Genomic DNA, 16,403 nt, shown 5'->3' with positions numbered 1-16,403 from the left:
TGAGAACAGCAAGGACAATCCACAGACCACCTCCAAAGAGTTGCAGCATCATCTTGCTGCTGATGATGTCACTGTGCATTGGTCAACAATACAGCACACTTTGCACAAGGAGAAGCTGTATGGGAGAGTAATGCGAAAGAAGCCATTTCTGCAAGTACGCCACAAACAGAGTCTCCTGAGGTGTGTTTTTTCTGTTCTCACCATTCTTCTCACCATGTTCCTCACAGTGGAAACTGACAGGTTAAATCTCTGAGACAACTTTTTGTATCCTTCCCCCGAACATCTATGTTGAACAATCTTTGTTTTTAGATCATTTGAGAGTTGTTTTGATGAGCCCATGATGCCACTCTTCAGAGGAGATTTAAATAGGAGAACAACTTGCAATTGGCCACCTTAAATACCTTTTCTCATGATTGGAAACACCTGGCTATGAAGTTCAAAGCTCAATGAGGTTACCAAACCAATTTTGTCCATCAGTAAGTCAGTAAAAAGTAGTTAGGAGTACTCAAATCAATAAAATGATAAGGGTGCCCATACTTTTGCACGGGTCAAATTTTGGTTTAATGCATACTGCACATTTTCTGTTAGTACAATAAATCCTGAAATATTACTGTGTCCATCAGTTATTAGATATATCAAACACCCAAATATTTAGAACTAAAAATGATTAAGATTAATAGGGGTGCCCAAACTTTTTCATATGACTGTAAATGATAACAGAATGACATTAAAAACATACCCACCTAGATTGCTTGTTAATATAGTGAGTACTAAGTACAGCATAAACCATTAAAAAGCATAAAAGGAAACTTCATTTCTAACCACTCTAAATTGAACCCCCAGGTTCCTTACTGTACATGGCTGCTGAAATTAGATCACATTCTATGCAAACCTAAGCAGAGCTCAACTAACGTGCCCAGAGATATTAAAGCCCTGAGCCACAGTCAACCCAAAGCACAGCGTCAGCACATGCGCCTGCATTACAAATAACTGTCTGGCAGCCATTGGTTCTAACTGCTTCAGGGGACCCCCAAGTAAGGGCCAATTAGGACTGTCTGTGTGTGCCTGTGTGTGTGTGTGTGTGTGTGTGTGAGATAGAGAAAGGGAGAGAGAGAGAGAAATGCAGTAAACACAAAGAAGGCCATGGTAGTGCAATCATCTCCATCAAGTGAGAACACTGTGCTTCATTCACTAACCTTTCTTAACACTGGGGGGACAGGGGTGAAAAAATTAAAAGGGCAACAACATGGTGTCCAAAAAAACGATGATGCATCATGTACACTCCAAATAACAGATGTACAACATAATTACTTTTTTGTACTCAAAGGTACACTCTTCATAATTGTACCTTCAAAGGTACAATATTGGTCTTTACAGGTTCAGAAGTGTTCCCTCTGAAATAGTCTTTCCTAACAGCTATAAGTACAGTTTGTAACATTTAACCAGCCAAAAGGTACATTCAGTATTCAGTACAACTGTATTAATAAACAATATATATTTTAATTGCACATTCTTTTTATTTGAAAGCCAGACAGTTTTGGTATCATCAAGTTCTTGACACATATTCACTTGATGATAATGTTTAACATCTTTACAATCTTCACTGGCACAAAGAACATGGGTACAAAAAAAGACTTTCCCTGAAAGTTATTTTTGTACCTCAATATAAGATACAGCCCTAGCGACAAGCTTTCTACACTACAAATCTGTACTTACTTTTCTTAGTGTATGATAAAATAGTTTTAATTAAAGGCTAAGATAAACATTACGTTTTTGGCAATGTAGACTTCAATGTATACTGGAACCATAAAAAAATAAAACACCAGAATCATTTGTTATACAGTGCGCACACTTTTGGGAATGCCTTTCTCAAAATGCCTTAAAAAGCTGTTTCATCAGAAAGATCCAAACAGAGAATGTCATGTTTATCCCATTATGAGGACACCTATAAGGCACTCCATCACATATATACGTTATATACTCCATCACAGTATACGGCTCTGATGTGATCTAACTGCTCACACTTATACTTGCACACACAACACGTCAGACTCTTGTATCCGGAACTGCAACACAAAAAGAAGTAGTAGAACCTGGAAATAGAGAGATGCTCACCTGAGAATGTGAAAGCGCTTGCCTTAGCAATTTTTGCTTTTATGTGTGGAGAAACAGAAGTACACATTTGTCATATTTGTCATGTACATATACATCAAATTATATTAATAATATAATTCAAATATGATACATTTATTAATTGGAAGGGGATCCTGGTTGTAAAATGTTTGAGATCTCATTTTCTAAACAACCTTACTTTAGACATTTACAACAAGAACCCTTCAGGCACCTTTACTTGTTAAGGGTGTACCTGCTTCCCCTGCGATTAGCCTGCTCATATTGTCCCTTCAGTCACAGAACAGACACAGTATCAGTATCTCATAGCATTATTTATTTACTTCTTCACACATTGCTCTTAAATGTTTCATACATTTCCTAAAGGCAAGTGTCTAACAGTCCATAGCAGGCCAACTATTCAGCAATATTGCCACAGCACTGGGGAATATTACAAAGCCAATTATTTAAAACTAACACATTTTTTATGAGTGTACTATAAAGTCTTTAACAGATGTTCAGTTTTACATTATTCAGTAGTTACATTCACTCTGTAGTGCACTCTGGTTCTTAGACAGGTTCCCATGAATACTTCTCACTGGGCTTCTTCGTTGGAATAATGAAGTAACTGACAGGCTGCTGTCTACCAGTCTTGTCCTTGTAGTTCTCCCTGTGTTTCTGTGCCAGCTAGAACCAGACATGAACCAGTGAGTAAACAATGTATACATATACAGTATCAAAATGTTCTCTCTCACAGAGCATTACTCATTTACTCTATTCCTTCTTTATAACTCAAACATTCTTAAGTAGTGGCCATTCTTAAAAATTAAGGTGTCAAAAAGATCCACTTTGATGGCTTGTATTGCCCAAAGTCTAGCTTGTGGGCCTAAGCTCACCTACCTATGAAGAAGGACATTTAATTGAGAGAGATTTTCCCTAACCCAGCTTTTTAGTCATTTTAATAGCACCCAGATTCTGACACATTGTGCCATCATTCTGTGCTGGTTATGTAGGACAGATGTTAGGATGTTAGAAGACCAAATACACCCCAATTAATGCATGAGTCAGTTATTGCAATGGCCAAAACTGGCCCATCTTAGCCATTACATTTGAGGATTGCAATGGCATTTAGAATCTGGTCAACATGTGGTCCACATTTTGCAATCTACTGTACCATGGGAAAATGTGGACAGCATTTCTGAATTATTTTAGTCTGAAACAAATCCAACTGTGATTGTTTTCCGGCACCGGTTTTGTTTTATGTGGGCCACTTGACACTATAAGTATGTCATGGTGACCATCCAACATTCTGACTTCACCAATGCTCTTGTTGCTAAATGCAATCAAATCCTTACAGCAGTGCTCTGAGATTTAGTACAAAGCAATTTCTGGACAGTGCTCCAATAAAAAGCAGGACAGTCTCTTTTTAATACCCTTGATTTTAGAAGAAACAATGGGCGAGCATGTCAAGCACTTTTATCTATATAGTGTTTTAAACATCTACAGAGCCCCTAAGGTGACATCATATAAAAAAATTATAAATAATGCATGGCCTCAACTTATAAAGGCGTGGAAACGAGATCCTTCATCCTGGCCAAATTCAGGGGCATTAATTTACATAAAAGCAACCTTTATTATTCTCTGGCTACAACTTAATTATCTTGTTCCTACGCCTAAATAAGTTGTGGCCACACAACTTATTAAAATTATCTCATTGACATACCTTAATTATTTTCCACGCATTAGGATCTTATTGCCACACCTTACTAAGCCATGGCCACACATTAGGATCTCATTCCTACACCTTAATAAGTCGTAGTCACACCTTAGGATCCCAATCTGACACCTTAATAAGTCATGGCCACATCTTAGGATCCTATTCCCACACCTTAATAAGTCGTGGCCACACCTTAGGATCTCCTTCCCATGCCAAATAAGTAATGGCCATGACTTAGGATCTCTTTCCCACACATTAAGATCTCATTCCCACACTTTAATAAGTAGTGGCCATGCCTTAGGGTCTCATTCCCGCACATTAGGATCTCATTCCTACACCCTAATAAGTCTTCGCCACACCTTAGGATCTCGTTCCCATGCCTTAAAAAGTCATTGCTACGCCTTAGGGTCTCATTCACAAGCTTTAATAAGTCGTGGCCATGCCTTAGGATTTCATTCCATAAACATCTTTATAATGTAATCACACAAACTTGATCATTTTGATTAGGATCATAGAAAGCAGTTTATTTCTGTTTCTCTCACCTCATCAAAGTGTTTGATCTCTTGTTGGCGCTCAAAGCCTACATTGTAATGCGCCCAGTAAGGGCTGTAGAGTGGCCGGTCTTTACTCCACGGATGATTGGATGATGGAGTGATCAAACCTCCAGATGCAGGGTAGATGAAAGGGAAGTGGTTGATTTGACTGGAGTTCATGGCTGCACGCTGTGTGTCCATAAAATATGAGATGCTCGCATTTCCAAATGTGAGTCCGTACAGGAACTTGGTGGATGGCACATGTCCACTGTACCTAAACAGTTAAGCACACATTCAATTTCATTGCAAATGACTCTAAATTACATTTGCTAAATATTTATCAGAGGTGTTTTACTGCAGGAAAAGTAGCTCTGATTACAATTAGTCTCCCAGTATGTTTACACATGTAGTGTAATAGGAGGTCAAGTAGCAGTTAGCAGTTGTTGTAGTCAAGTGCAGTTCTTGTCTGCAGTATCATGCATTATTAATAAACTAATCAATGTATCTTTCTGTTTATTACCCGGGCATCAGAGTTGGTGGAATGTAGGTGGCGTGGCTGTGTGTGATGAGAGTGCCATTTCTCCTGAGACTGGTGCCTGACATGCTGGACTCACTTCTGATCAGTGCAGGACTCCCTCAGTGTCTTCCCTGAAGTGACAAACAGAGTTGCCAGGCAACCACTTAATCTCCCACGTGACTCAGTGCACACTGGAGTGATACGCTGGAGTTCACAGTACTGACACCAATTTGGGCTCTGTGTCTGTAATGACATGATTGTTATGATGTTATTAATTGGAACTTCATAAAAGTTGTAATGTTATATTTAGGTTATAACGTTGTAATGTTATATTTATATAACAACACAGTAACAAAGTTTACATGCTCTACTGAGAACACACTACCACATATTCTAAAGCTGCCTTTCCATTTCTACACATGGAGATTTATTTATTTATTATCTTGCACGTTTTTTGTTGGTTTAGAGCAGAGACTGTAAAAAGGATGCTGTGTCGCCATTCCCATTTATTTAATGAAAATGAAGCCCAAATCTTCCGCCATGTTGGCGATCCTGAAACCCAATTCTGCGCAGTAGAGACCAGAGGAGGGAGAAAGACTGTGGAGAGACAGTTTACTCATTTGAATAACCCCACCCCTGAGGGTTGCCTCGCGGAGTGGAGCGGAGCTGACGGTCTGTTATTGGTCCCGCCCATAACCAGCCCTTTTACAATAACCACACCTTTTTGAATAGAGCTGAATAACGCTTTTAAAAACGAATACTGTGGGGATATAAAATTTTGCCAATATAAACAGAGGTTACACTAGCTGTTGCATTTAAGTAATGGAGGTAGAATTACAGTATATTAGAAAAAAATGTGATTGAAATTGTCTGTTTTGGGTGGGATTACACAGCTTTCTGAAACCAAACAGCAATGGGCGCCCGACCTGTGGTGGCTTCACTTTTGAGAGCCCAGGGCTGTGACCGAAATGGCTCCCTACTCCCTCATTAGTGTTGCGCTATGCAGGGAGATACTAATAAGTTCACTAATTAGTGGTAAATCGGGAGTGAATTCGGACACTAACTCATCATTATCATGCGCCAGCACCGGTCGCATAAACACACACAGGTGAGAGAGGGGCTGAACCGTGTTTAAAACTCCACTGAACTGAGCTCTGAATTAAAGTTAGTGAAGCTCTGAGCTGATCATGAAGTTATTTATCTGTTTGTTATTTTTACGCTGTTTAGAAGATGATCCTCACATTACTGAACTACATGAAGAAAACCTTAAAAATAGCAGCGTACACCGGCTCACACTTTATTTCAGATTGGGTGTTTTCATGCAAAACGTCGAATTGTGTCTGAAATTGTTTGGAGGAAACGCTGTGATTTGACAGGTGAACAAAACTACCAAGTGTAAAGAGTTGGGAAATTTAACTCATCGGTGTTGCAGTTAGATATCTAACCCTGCAGAGTCGGAGCTTTTAGTCCTGATGATGGAAATTTGAAGTTGTGTTTATGTTCGTTATTATATGTGAGTAAGTTATTTCTTTCTTTCATTGCTTGCAAGGTTGTTTTTATGTACTGTTTTTAAGTTTTTGTTTCGTGTGTCTAATGATACAAGGCACAAAACACATAATACAAATATGCAGATAAACTCATTTAAATATATTTATTTGTAATCAGTGATATTTAAGATATTTATGGTATTTTAGTTAAGATCATGTTGGAATAAACCCTGTAATATTGTTAATATGACGAACATCAGCTGTTTGGGTGGTTTTCTCTGTAATTTTGTGGATTTGAAACACGTTTTACCCTGTAAATTGGTTTTATCTGAATCCCACTGTAACAATCTGGCAACCCTGGTGGCTCGCTGTCCGCTCCGTTTCTTCGGCTGTCTGTTGCTTAGTTGCGAGACCCGCAAAGCATTTTGGGACACATTCAGCTCGCTTAGTAAGCAGCGAAGTTTACTATAAATCATGATGAATTATGGGAGTTTTTAGTGCCCTCAAAATCACGTTCGAATCCCTCCTTATGATTCGGACACTCAAAGAAAAATGGCTGACATACTCAATAGTGCCCTAACTAGTAAATAGGGAGCCATTTCGGTCACAGCCCAGCTATATACAGTCTATGGATCTGATTACACAGCTGCTGCTGTCCCTGTCCTTTTTTTTTTTACCTTATTTTACAATGCTTTTATAGTTTTACCATCTTTTTTATAGTTTTACTATGTTTACAATGTTTCCCATATTTCTACCATGTTTAACATGTTTTACCATGTTTTCATAGTTTATCATGTTTACCATATTTTAACCATGCTTTTATAATTTTATCATGTTTAAACTGTATAACATGCTTTTACCATGTTTTTATAGTTTTTCAAGGTTTAACATATTTTACCATGTTTTATAGTTTTACCATGTTTCCCATGTGTTTACCTTGCTTTTATAGTTTTATCATGTTTACCATAGTTTTATAATTTTACAACGTTTAACATATTTTTACAATGTTTTTCAGTTTTACCATGTTTGCCATGTTTTTACCACATTTTACCATGCATTTAAAGTTTGACCATGTTTTTATAGTTTTCCTATGTTTACCATGTTTTTAATGTTTTACTATGTTAACCTTGTTTTTACCACATTTTACCATGTTTTTATAGTTTTACCATGCTTAACATATTTTAACCATGCTTTTATATGTTTTACAATGTTTACCATGTTTTTACCATGTTTACCACATTTTTACCATGTTTTTATAGTTTTACCATGCTTCCAATATTTTTACCATGCTTTTATAATTGTATCAGGTTTACCATGTTTTACCATGCTTTAATAGTTTTACAGTGTTTACCATGTTTTTACCATGTTTACCACATTTTTACCACATTTTTACCATGCTTTAATAGTTTTACCATGTTTTAACATGTCTGTATAGTTTTACCATGTTTACCATATTTATACCTTGCTTTTTTAGTTCTATCATGTTTACCATGGTTTTATAATTTTACCAAGTTTAACATATTTTTACAATATATTTTACAGTTTTTATGCTTTTATAGTTTAACAATGTTTTACATATTTCTACCATGTTTTTATAGTTTCACCGTTTTCCATATTTTTGCCATGTTGTTACCACATTTTTATCATGCCTTTTTACCATGTGTAACATTTTTGCCTTGTTTTTATAGTTTTACTATATTTGCCATGTTTTTACCATGTTTCATAGTTTTACGTTCTTTTAAACCATATTTTGCCTTATTTTTTCATGTTTAACATGTTTTTGTAATTTTTCCATGTTTATCATATTTTTACCGTATGTTTTAGTTTTACCATGTTTACCTTATTTTTACCATATTTTTACCATGTTTAACATGTTTTTTTTTTATAGTTTTACCATGTCTAACATATTTTTACCATGTTTTTTAGTTTCACCATGTTTAACAGGTTTGTACCATGTTTTTTAGTTTAACCATGTTTACCTTGTTTTTACCATATTTTTACCACATTATTGCCATGCTTTTATACTTTTACCATGTTTACCTTATTTTTACCATGCTTTTATACTTTTACCATGTTTACCATATTTTGTATAGTTTTACCATGTTTAACATGTTTTTACAATATTCTTACCAAATTTCTACGATGCTTTTATAGTTTTACCATGTTTACTATGTTTTTATAGTTTTACCATGTTTATCATATTTTACCATGTTTTTTTAGTCTTACCATGTTTTACCATATTTTTACCACATTTTTACAATGCTTTTATACTTTTACCATGTTTACCATATTTGTATTGTTTTACCATGTTTACCATATTTTTACAATGCTTTTTTTAGTTTTACCATGTTTAACATGTTTTTATATTTTTACCATGTTTAACATATTTTTACCACATTATTACCATGCTATTATAGTTTTACCATATTTACCATGTTTTTACAATATTATACCATGTTTTCATAAATGTACAATATTTGACCACATTTTACCATGTTTTTTACTTTTACCATGTTTTTACCTTGCTTTTTTAGTTCTATCATGTTTACCATGGTTTTTTAGTTTTACCATGTTTTTACCATGTTTGTTACCACATTTTACAATGTTTTTTATAATTTTACCATGTTTAACATATTTTTACCATGTTTTTTAGTTTTACCATGTTTACAATGTTTACCTTATTTTTACCACATTTTCTACCATGCATTTTTAATTTTACCATGTTTAACATGTTTTTTTTTATAGTTTTTTAGTTTCATCATGTTTAATATGTTTTTATCTTTTTTTTACCATATTTTTTACCACATTTTTACCATGCTTCTATAGTTTTACCGTGGTTAACATGTTTTTTTTTGTTTTACCATGTTTACCATATTTTTTACCACATTTTACCATGCTTTTATACTTTTTACCATGTTTACCATATTTTTTAACCACATTTTTTACCATGTTTACCATATTTTTTACCACAATTTTTACCATGTTTAACACATTTTTACCATGCTCCTATACTTTTACCATGTTTACCATATTTTTATAGTTTTACCATGCTTAACATGTTTTTTATATTTTTGCCATGTTTACCATGTTTTTACAATATTTTTTACCACATTTTTATAATGCTTTTATACTTTTACCATATTTTTATAGTTTTACAGTGTTTACCATATTTTACCATGTTTTTTAGTTTTACCATGTTTACCATGTTTTTACCATATTTTTAACCACATTTTTACCATGCTTTTATACTTTATCATGTATACCACGTTTTTATCATGTTTTTATTGTTTTACCATGTTTACCATATTTTTACCATGCTTTTTTTTTGTTTTATCATGTTTATCATGTTTTTATTATGTTTTTATAGTTTTACCATGTTTAATATAGTTTTACCATGTTTAATATATTTTTACCATGTTTTCTTGATTTTACCATGTTTACCATGTTTTTTTTACCATATTTATACCACATATTTTACCATACTTTTTATATTTTACAACATGTTTTCCATATTTGTACCATGTTTTCATAGTTTTACAATATGTTACATATTTTTACCATGTTTAAAATATTTTTTGCATGTTTATCATATTTCTAACATGCTTGTATAGTTTTACCATGTTTAACATATTTTACTGTTTTTTTAGTTGTTACCATATTCTTAACGTGTTTTTATACTTTTGCTATGGTAGAATATATTCACCATGTGTTTATAGTTTTACAATATCATATTTTTACCATGTTTACTGGACTGCAGTATAGGTGTGGCACTTCTTCTAATCTTCCTCTCTTTATATCCTCCTTCTCTCTTTCTCCTCCCACTCAGCAGGAATGCAGGAAGTTACTACTGCTCAGTTCAGAGAAAACGAAAATGATCTTAGAGTGCTACCCTTTCTCTCTCTCTCTCTCTCTCTCTCTCTCTCTCTCTCTCTCTCTCCCTCTCTCTCTTAGTCTAGAAGTGTAGGAAAATGGCGGAGGCCAGTATTTTAGATCAGGATCAGTTCAGCTGTTCAGTGTGTCTGGATCTGCTGAAGGATCCAGTGGCTATTCCCTGTGGACACAGTTACTGTATGGTGTGTATTAATGGCTGCTGGGATCAGGAGGATCAGAGGGGGGTCTACAGCTGCCCCCAGTGCAGAGAGACCTTCACTCCAAGGCCTGTTCTACGCAGAAACAACATGCTGGCTGAAGTGGTGGAGAAACTGAAGAAGACAGAAGTCCGAGCTGCTTCTCCTGCTCACTGTTACGCTGGAGCTGGAGATGTGGAGTGTGATTTCTGCACCGGGAGAAAACTCAAAGCCATCAAGTCCTGTCTGATGTGTCTGACCTCCTTTTGTGAAATTCATCTAAAACCTCACTATGAACTTGCTGGTTTGAAGAAGCACAAGCTGGTTAAAGCGTCCTCTCAGCTCCAAGAGAACATCTGCTCCCAGCATGACAGACTGATCGAGATCTACTGTCGTACTGATCACAGCTGTATCTGCTCATTATGTCTAATGGATAAACACAGGGGTCATGATACAGTTTCTGCTACAACAGAGGGAACTGAGAAACAGGTGAGAACTTTACACTTTTAAATAAACAAATACTAGTATAAAAGTATAAAACTTATTTAATTATTTAACCTGCTGATTTTAAGTTTTTGGTTCATAAGGAATGTAGGTAAGGAAGTTCTTACCTGTTAACCTGCCATACTTTTCACCAGCCAACACCCACCTTCCAGCTTTATGGACTTCCTTCACTCTTCTGATCTTATTTTGTTTTCATTTTCAAATTTCAAGCTGCAAATGACCCAATCTGATATTTATGACTAGGCTGTGGTCATATTTGCATAGTAGAGCACTCCTTGTTTGGTCAGTTTTTTCAGTTAGAGCTGACTTGGTCTTAAAAAGACATTCTGTTTTTTCCACTTGTGTGCTACACTTGATCAGTTGATGTCAAAAAGTGTAAATGGTTTTCTAGATGACATAAATTAGATTATATTACAGGACCTTTGTTCTTTTCTACCACTGGAAAAGAACAACAGCTTTTATGCCAGGGTTTTTCAATCCTGGTCCTGGCACCTCCCTGTAAATTTATGGCTTTCCTTTCTCACAACAATTAAAAAAATAGCTCAGTAGAACTGTAATTAGATCAATCAAAATGAGTCACGTGTTTACAAAAAAATATACAGTGATAAGTGAAAAGTTAAACATACATAGAACAACACTGATTTTGACTTGCCATCTTTAATAAGGAAATTGAAAAGAGGAAATAATTAACATTGTAGGTCATGGGTCGGGCCAGATGTGGCCTGCAAGCATTAAACATTTGGACCGTACTGGTCAGTGTAAAGTTTATTAATTAACTTTCTGACTGTTATAGGCTAAATGCAAACATAGACAATTGGATGTAAAAACATGAACTGCAATGAACAAGAAATACATTCTCATTAAGTTTTCCAATTTTAGTTTTTTCGTCTCTGCCCCTCACAATCGGAATTTCAGGAAAATAAAAAAATTAATCTTTTCCCTATTTTCTGATTTGTTTCATTTTTGCATTTTGCAAGTTGGATTATACCATGATATGTGTGTTACAAGACACAAAATGGACAAATCAAAAAATCTAGAGAGGTTTACCTTTTCATTTTTTTTTTAAATTACGGAACCCGGGAGGGGCCCTGGATAAAAAAAATAATTAAATCGAGTGAACGATATAGCAGTTCGTGTTCACGTTTTCTTTAATTTGAGTGAAAGATTTGCAATTCGTGCTCACAATTTCTTTTATTCGTGCTCACGATTTCTGTAATTCGAGTGAACGATTTCTTTAATTCATGCTCATGATTTCTGTAATTTCTTAACTATACTGAAAGGAAAAAAAATGTTTTATACCCAAGTCTTATACCCAATTTTCTATTTTCGAATGTAGCTAGATACGATCAGAAAATTAAACTTCTAATCGTTACACTGACCTGTAATGACCATAATGAATGAAAAAAAAAAAAAAAAGCTTCTCTGGGGAGCTTTTGTTTACATACCTCCCCTGTCTCTCTGTCATGCTTGGCTTGACTTTAGAGTCCGACTGTTCTCATTTTGCCGCCCGTTCTTGGACTCCAAGGAGATTTTTTCCTGACTTTGTCCCAGTTCACTAGCCGGGGCAGCGATAGTGTATGGGACTGCGACCCTGACGCGTGAGGAGTGGTGTGTTTATTTATTTATTTTTCCTTTCTTCTTGGGTTTACCTGCTTTGAGATCAACTGTTCTGCAGTTGGGTTCAACAGCCCTCTGGGCTGGAGAGCTACTAGTCTGTAGAACTCCATCCCAATACACTTCATTTTTTAAAACAGATTTTTGGAATGGCTTGGAATATATCTGGCTTATGGCCAAACTTAATTGCAGACCCTTTCATAAATCTTACAATATTGTATATTTATAGAACCAGCTAAAGGAACTTCAGAGGACACTCCAACAGAGAATTCAGGAGAAGCGAAAGAAGCTTCAGGAATTGGAACAGACGATAAACACTCTTAAGGTGTGTACTTTGCAGAGATTTGATTATTTTAAACTTTCGTCCAATGTTGAGACTCTTTGAGCTCATATTGTCTGTTATGGTCTGGTAGTAAAGACACTGGGACATGCTTCTACTTAGCTTTCCATTAGCTCTAGCACAATCTGAAAAAATGTGTGTGTGTGTGTGTGTGTGTGTAACAGAGTTCTGCACAGTCAGCAGTGGAGGAAAGTGAGAGGATCTTTACTGAGCTGATCCGCTCCATTGAGAAAAAGCGCTCTGAGGTAACAGAGCTGATCAGAGATCAGGAGAAGACTGAACTTAGTGGAGCTGAAGAACTCCTGGAGAAACTGCAGCAGGAGATCACTGATCTAAAGAGGAGACACACTGAACTGGAGCAGCTTTCATACACAGAGGATCACATCCATTTCCTTCAGGTAACTCTCACTGATCTCCAGAGGAAGCTGCTCCTCATTAAGCTACTTACACTTCACTCAGCCAAAGTTCATGAAGCTCCAATAAAAGAAACTGTTTAGAATCTCAGATTTTTCCTTAGGTCTAATTTGCTCTGAAGTATATTATTTCTCATCTCCACCTTTATCTTCCTCCATCGTGTTTCTTCTCTCTGTAGAGTTTCCAGTCTCTCTGTGTCTCTTTTGTATCTGAGGAATCTCCCAGCATCTCTGTCCATCAGCGTCCCTCATTTGATGGAGTTAGGAAATCTCTCTCTGAGCTGAAAGAACGACTAGAGGAATTCTGCAGAGAGGAATTCAGGAGAATCTCTACATGTGGTAAGAGCAGCTTTCCTGCTGTCAGGCAGAAGGATATCCATTTAATTAAGCTCAATATAGAGAAATATACCCACTCACATTTATGTACAGTGGTGATGATAGGCTCTCCAAGACGGTCTAGAAACATATTTTAAAAACTCAAAAAATCCTGAATATATCCCTCAATTTTAATTTTCATAATCTGATTACTGCAGAAAATAAGAGTTTTTTTGGAATATAATCAACATGTTTACATGAACTTTGTTTAATCTGACGTATAATAAATGTCATGTAAAACTCAAACTTCAGGTAATGTTTAAAAACATCAACATTTTAAATCCTTAAATTTTAGCGATGCTCCTAAAGTATTTTGTCTCCATCTCATGGGTGATGTGTTAAATGCTGCTTGCTTATTTCCACTAACAGTCTGTTTCCATGCATGCACAGACTGAGAAATCTAAGAATCCTCCTGTTAAGAGTGTATGTGCACTGACAAATATGTCCAAAATCCAGCCCACTTTTACCAAATTTCTAAATAAATGCAGAAATCCCTCAATGTTGGGTTGGATTGGAATCTGTTGAACTGTTGTGTTTTATGTTTCCACAGTTACAGCAATTCAGATTTTACCATCAGAGCCAAAAACCAGAGAGGACTTTCTGCAGTGTAAGCATAACACACACACACACACACACACACACACACACACAAATAAATAAATACAAACTAATATTATTTTATTTTTAATTTTTTAATAATTATATTTTTTAGATTTCTGTCATCTGACTCTGGATCCCAACACAGCACATCGTCACCTTAATCTGTCCGAGAAGAACCGAGTGGTGATGAGCTGTGCTAATGTCCAGTCATACCCTGATCATATAGAGAGATTTGATCAGGACAGGCAGGTGTTGAGTAAGGAGAGCGTGAGTGGACGCTGTTATTGGGAGATTGAGTGGAGCAAAGTGGGAGGTGTGTATATATCAGTCTCATATAAAGGGATCAGCAGGAAAGGAGAGAAGAATGATTGTTTTTTTGGATTAAACAGTCAGTCCTGGTCTCTGGAGTGTTACTCCTCTTTCGGTTTCTACCACAACAACATTAGGACTGGTATCTCAGCGACACCATCCTCCAGAATAGGAGTGTATGTGGATCACAGTGCAGGAATTCTGTCCTTCTACAACATCTCTGATACAATGACTCTGCTACACACAGCCCACACTACATTCACCCAGCCCCTCTACGCTGGATTAGGGGTTTATGATAGATCAACTGTAAAGTTATGTGATAGAAACTGACCATCTACTGAATTGTGTTTAATGAATTAACAGATTTAAAAAACAAGTCACACAGATTTATTAACAAACCATGTTATTATTAGGAGTAAGTCATAAGATTTACTTTTGCATGATACATTTAAAATTGTCATCCAAATGCATTTTTGTGATTTTAAATGGAAAAACATCTGTTGAAAAACATGGTTATACAAGTGTATTACTATGAATCTTTGCTTCTCTCTCTCTTTCCCTTTTTTCCTTCATGCTCCCAGACTGTGTGTGTGTCTGTGTTTGTGTGTACGTGTGCTCATGCACTTAGGTGGATAAGTGTTAAGAGTAAGTTCTAGCAGGAAAACTCTAGAAACAAAGTGCAGCAAGAAAGATTTAATCCCAATAAACACGTATGACAATTAGTAATAGTGAATATAGTTTATATAGAGTCTTTGGCGAAAGCCCCGTCGAAGCCCAGGTCCGCAGCGTCTGGAACCTCGCAGATCCTGCCGTACTTGTACGGCGGGGGCGGAGCCTATCCCCAAAAATATAAAAAGATATAATTACCCACAGGAGAATCCTTTACCTGGTTCACGTATTCTGGAAAGAAAACAGTTATAAACAAGCTTGAATAAGGTGTTCAAGATTAAAGTGTTATTTGCTGAGTACGTGTGCATTACAGTAGTTGCGCTCATGTTTTGATAGCATACATTTATTAGGTTCGTTGTAAACGAAGTACTTGTATACACTGCTTGAGGCTATTTTAGAAGCGTATGATAAGCGTAACGTTGACGTGATCAGCATGAGAAAACACTGCGGACTAACAATACATTAAGCCTTTGAGGGGCACAACTTTTGGACGCCGTCGTAGCAAAACGCGGAGTACGAGTCCAAAGGGTATGAGAGCGGGCACGGCCCGCTGTGCAGCAAAACGCGGACTACGAGTCCAAAGGCTATAAGGGCGGGCACGGCCCGCTGTGCAGAAAAAAAACTCAGACTAGGAGTCTAATGAGCATAGGAACGGGCACGGCCCGTGTTGATATCTAGGAGCATAAGGAGTAGGATATTTGACCGAGCGCGAGCTGTCGTGGCAGTACGTTATAACAGTATATTCATTTGACGTCTGTATAAAAATCTTACAACCGCCTCCAGTTGTTTGCAATTAAATAGATATATAAATAAATAGATATATATGTACATAAATTATTTACTCATACATCAGGTATCCCGAACAAGATGGGTGAGGGTATAAGAGCGAGCACGGCTCGCGACTGCAGCAGCGCGGACTACGAGTCCAGTGGGTATTTAGAGCGGGCACTGCCCGCGATCGCAGCAGCGCGGACTACGAGTCCAGTGGGTATTTAGAGCGGGCACTGCCCGCGATCGCAGCAGCGCGGACTACGAGTCCAGTGGTTATTAGAGCGGGCACGGCCCGCGATCGCAGCAGCGCAGACTACGAGTCCAGTGGTTATTAGAGCGGGCACGGCCCGCGATCGCAGCAGCGCGGACTACGAGTCC

The 16,403-nt window shown here is 36.7% G+C and overlaps 2 protein-coding genes across 8 annotated transcripts; one reads left to right on the top strand and one right to left on the bottom strand.

The window, feature by feature from the left end:
- Nucleotides 1-2,425: 2,425 nt before the first annotated feature.
- fam166c (family with sequence similarity 166 member C) lies at nt 2,426-5,025 on the bottom strand. Its single transcript, XM_007260863.4, has 3 exons — nt 4,880-5,025; nt 4,369-4,633; nt 2,426-2,796 (listed from the first exon to the last, which is right to left on the bottom strand). Exons 1-3 carry the CDS (start codon nt 4,960-4,962, stop codon nt 2,680-2,682), a joined length of 465 nt encoding a protein of 154 aa, XP_007260925.2. The 5' UTR covers nt 4,963-5,025; the 3' UTR covers nt 2,426-2,679.
- A 5,254-nt stretch (nt 5,026-10,279) lies between these two features.
- LOC103039464 (tripartite motif-containing protein 16) lies at nt 10,280-14,915 on the top strand. 7 transcript variants are annotated; one of them, XM_049483083.1, is made up of 7 exons: nt 10,280-10,919; nt 12,778-12,873; nt 13,053-13,286; nt 13,481-13,637; nt 13,986-14,006; nt 14,233-14,283; nt 14,389-14,915. In XM_049483083.1, exons 1-7 carry the CDS (start codon nt 10,332-10,334, stop codon nt 14,913-14,915), a joined length of 1,674 nt encoding a protein of 557 aa, XP_049339040.1. In that variant the 5' UTR covers nt 10,280-10,331. The 7 variants fall into 7 exon arrangements, with proteins under 7 accessions (XP_049339040.1, XP_049339039.1, XP_049339031.1 ...); XM_049483082.1 differs by lacking the exon at nt 13,986-14,006 and having other exon boundaries at nt 13,481-13,640; XM_049483074.1 differs by lacking the exon at nt 13,986-14,006 and having other exon boundaries at nt 13,481-13,640; nt 14,227-14,283.
- Nucleotides 14,916-16,403: the final 1,488 nt, after the last annotated feature.

The sequence above is a fragment of the Astyanax mexicanus genome, chromosome 1 (genome assembly GCF_023375975.1).
Source record: "Astyanax mexicanus isolate ESR-SI-001 chromosome 1, AstMex3_surface, whole genome shotgun sequence".
Classification (NCBI taxonomy): Eukaryota; Metazoa; Chordata; class Actinopteri; order Characiformes; family Acestrorhamphidae; genus Astyanax; species Astyanax mexicanus.
The sequence above is the reverse complement of the archived record's forward strand: the minus strand, read 5'-3'. Positions and strand labels throughout refer to the sequence as shown.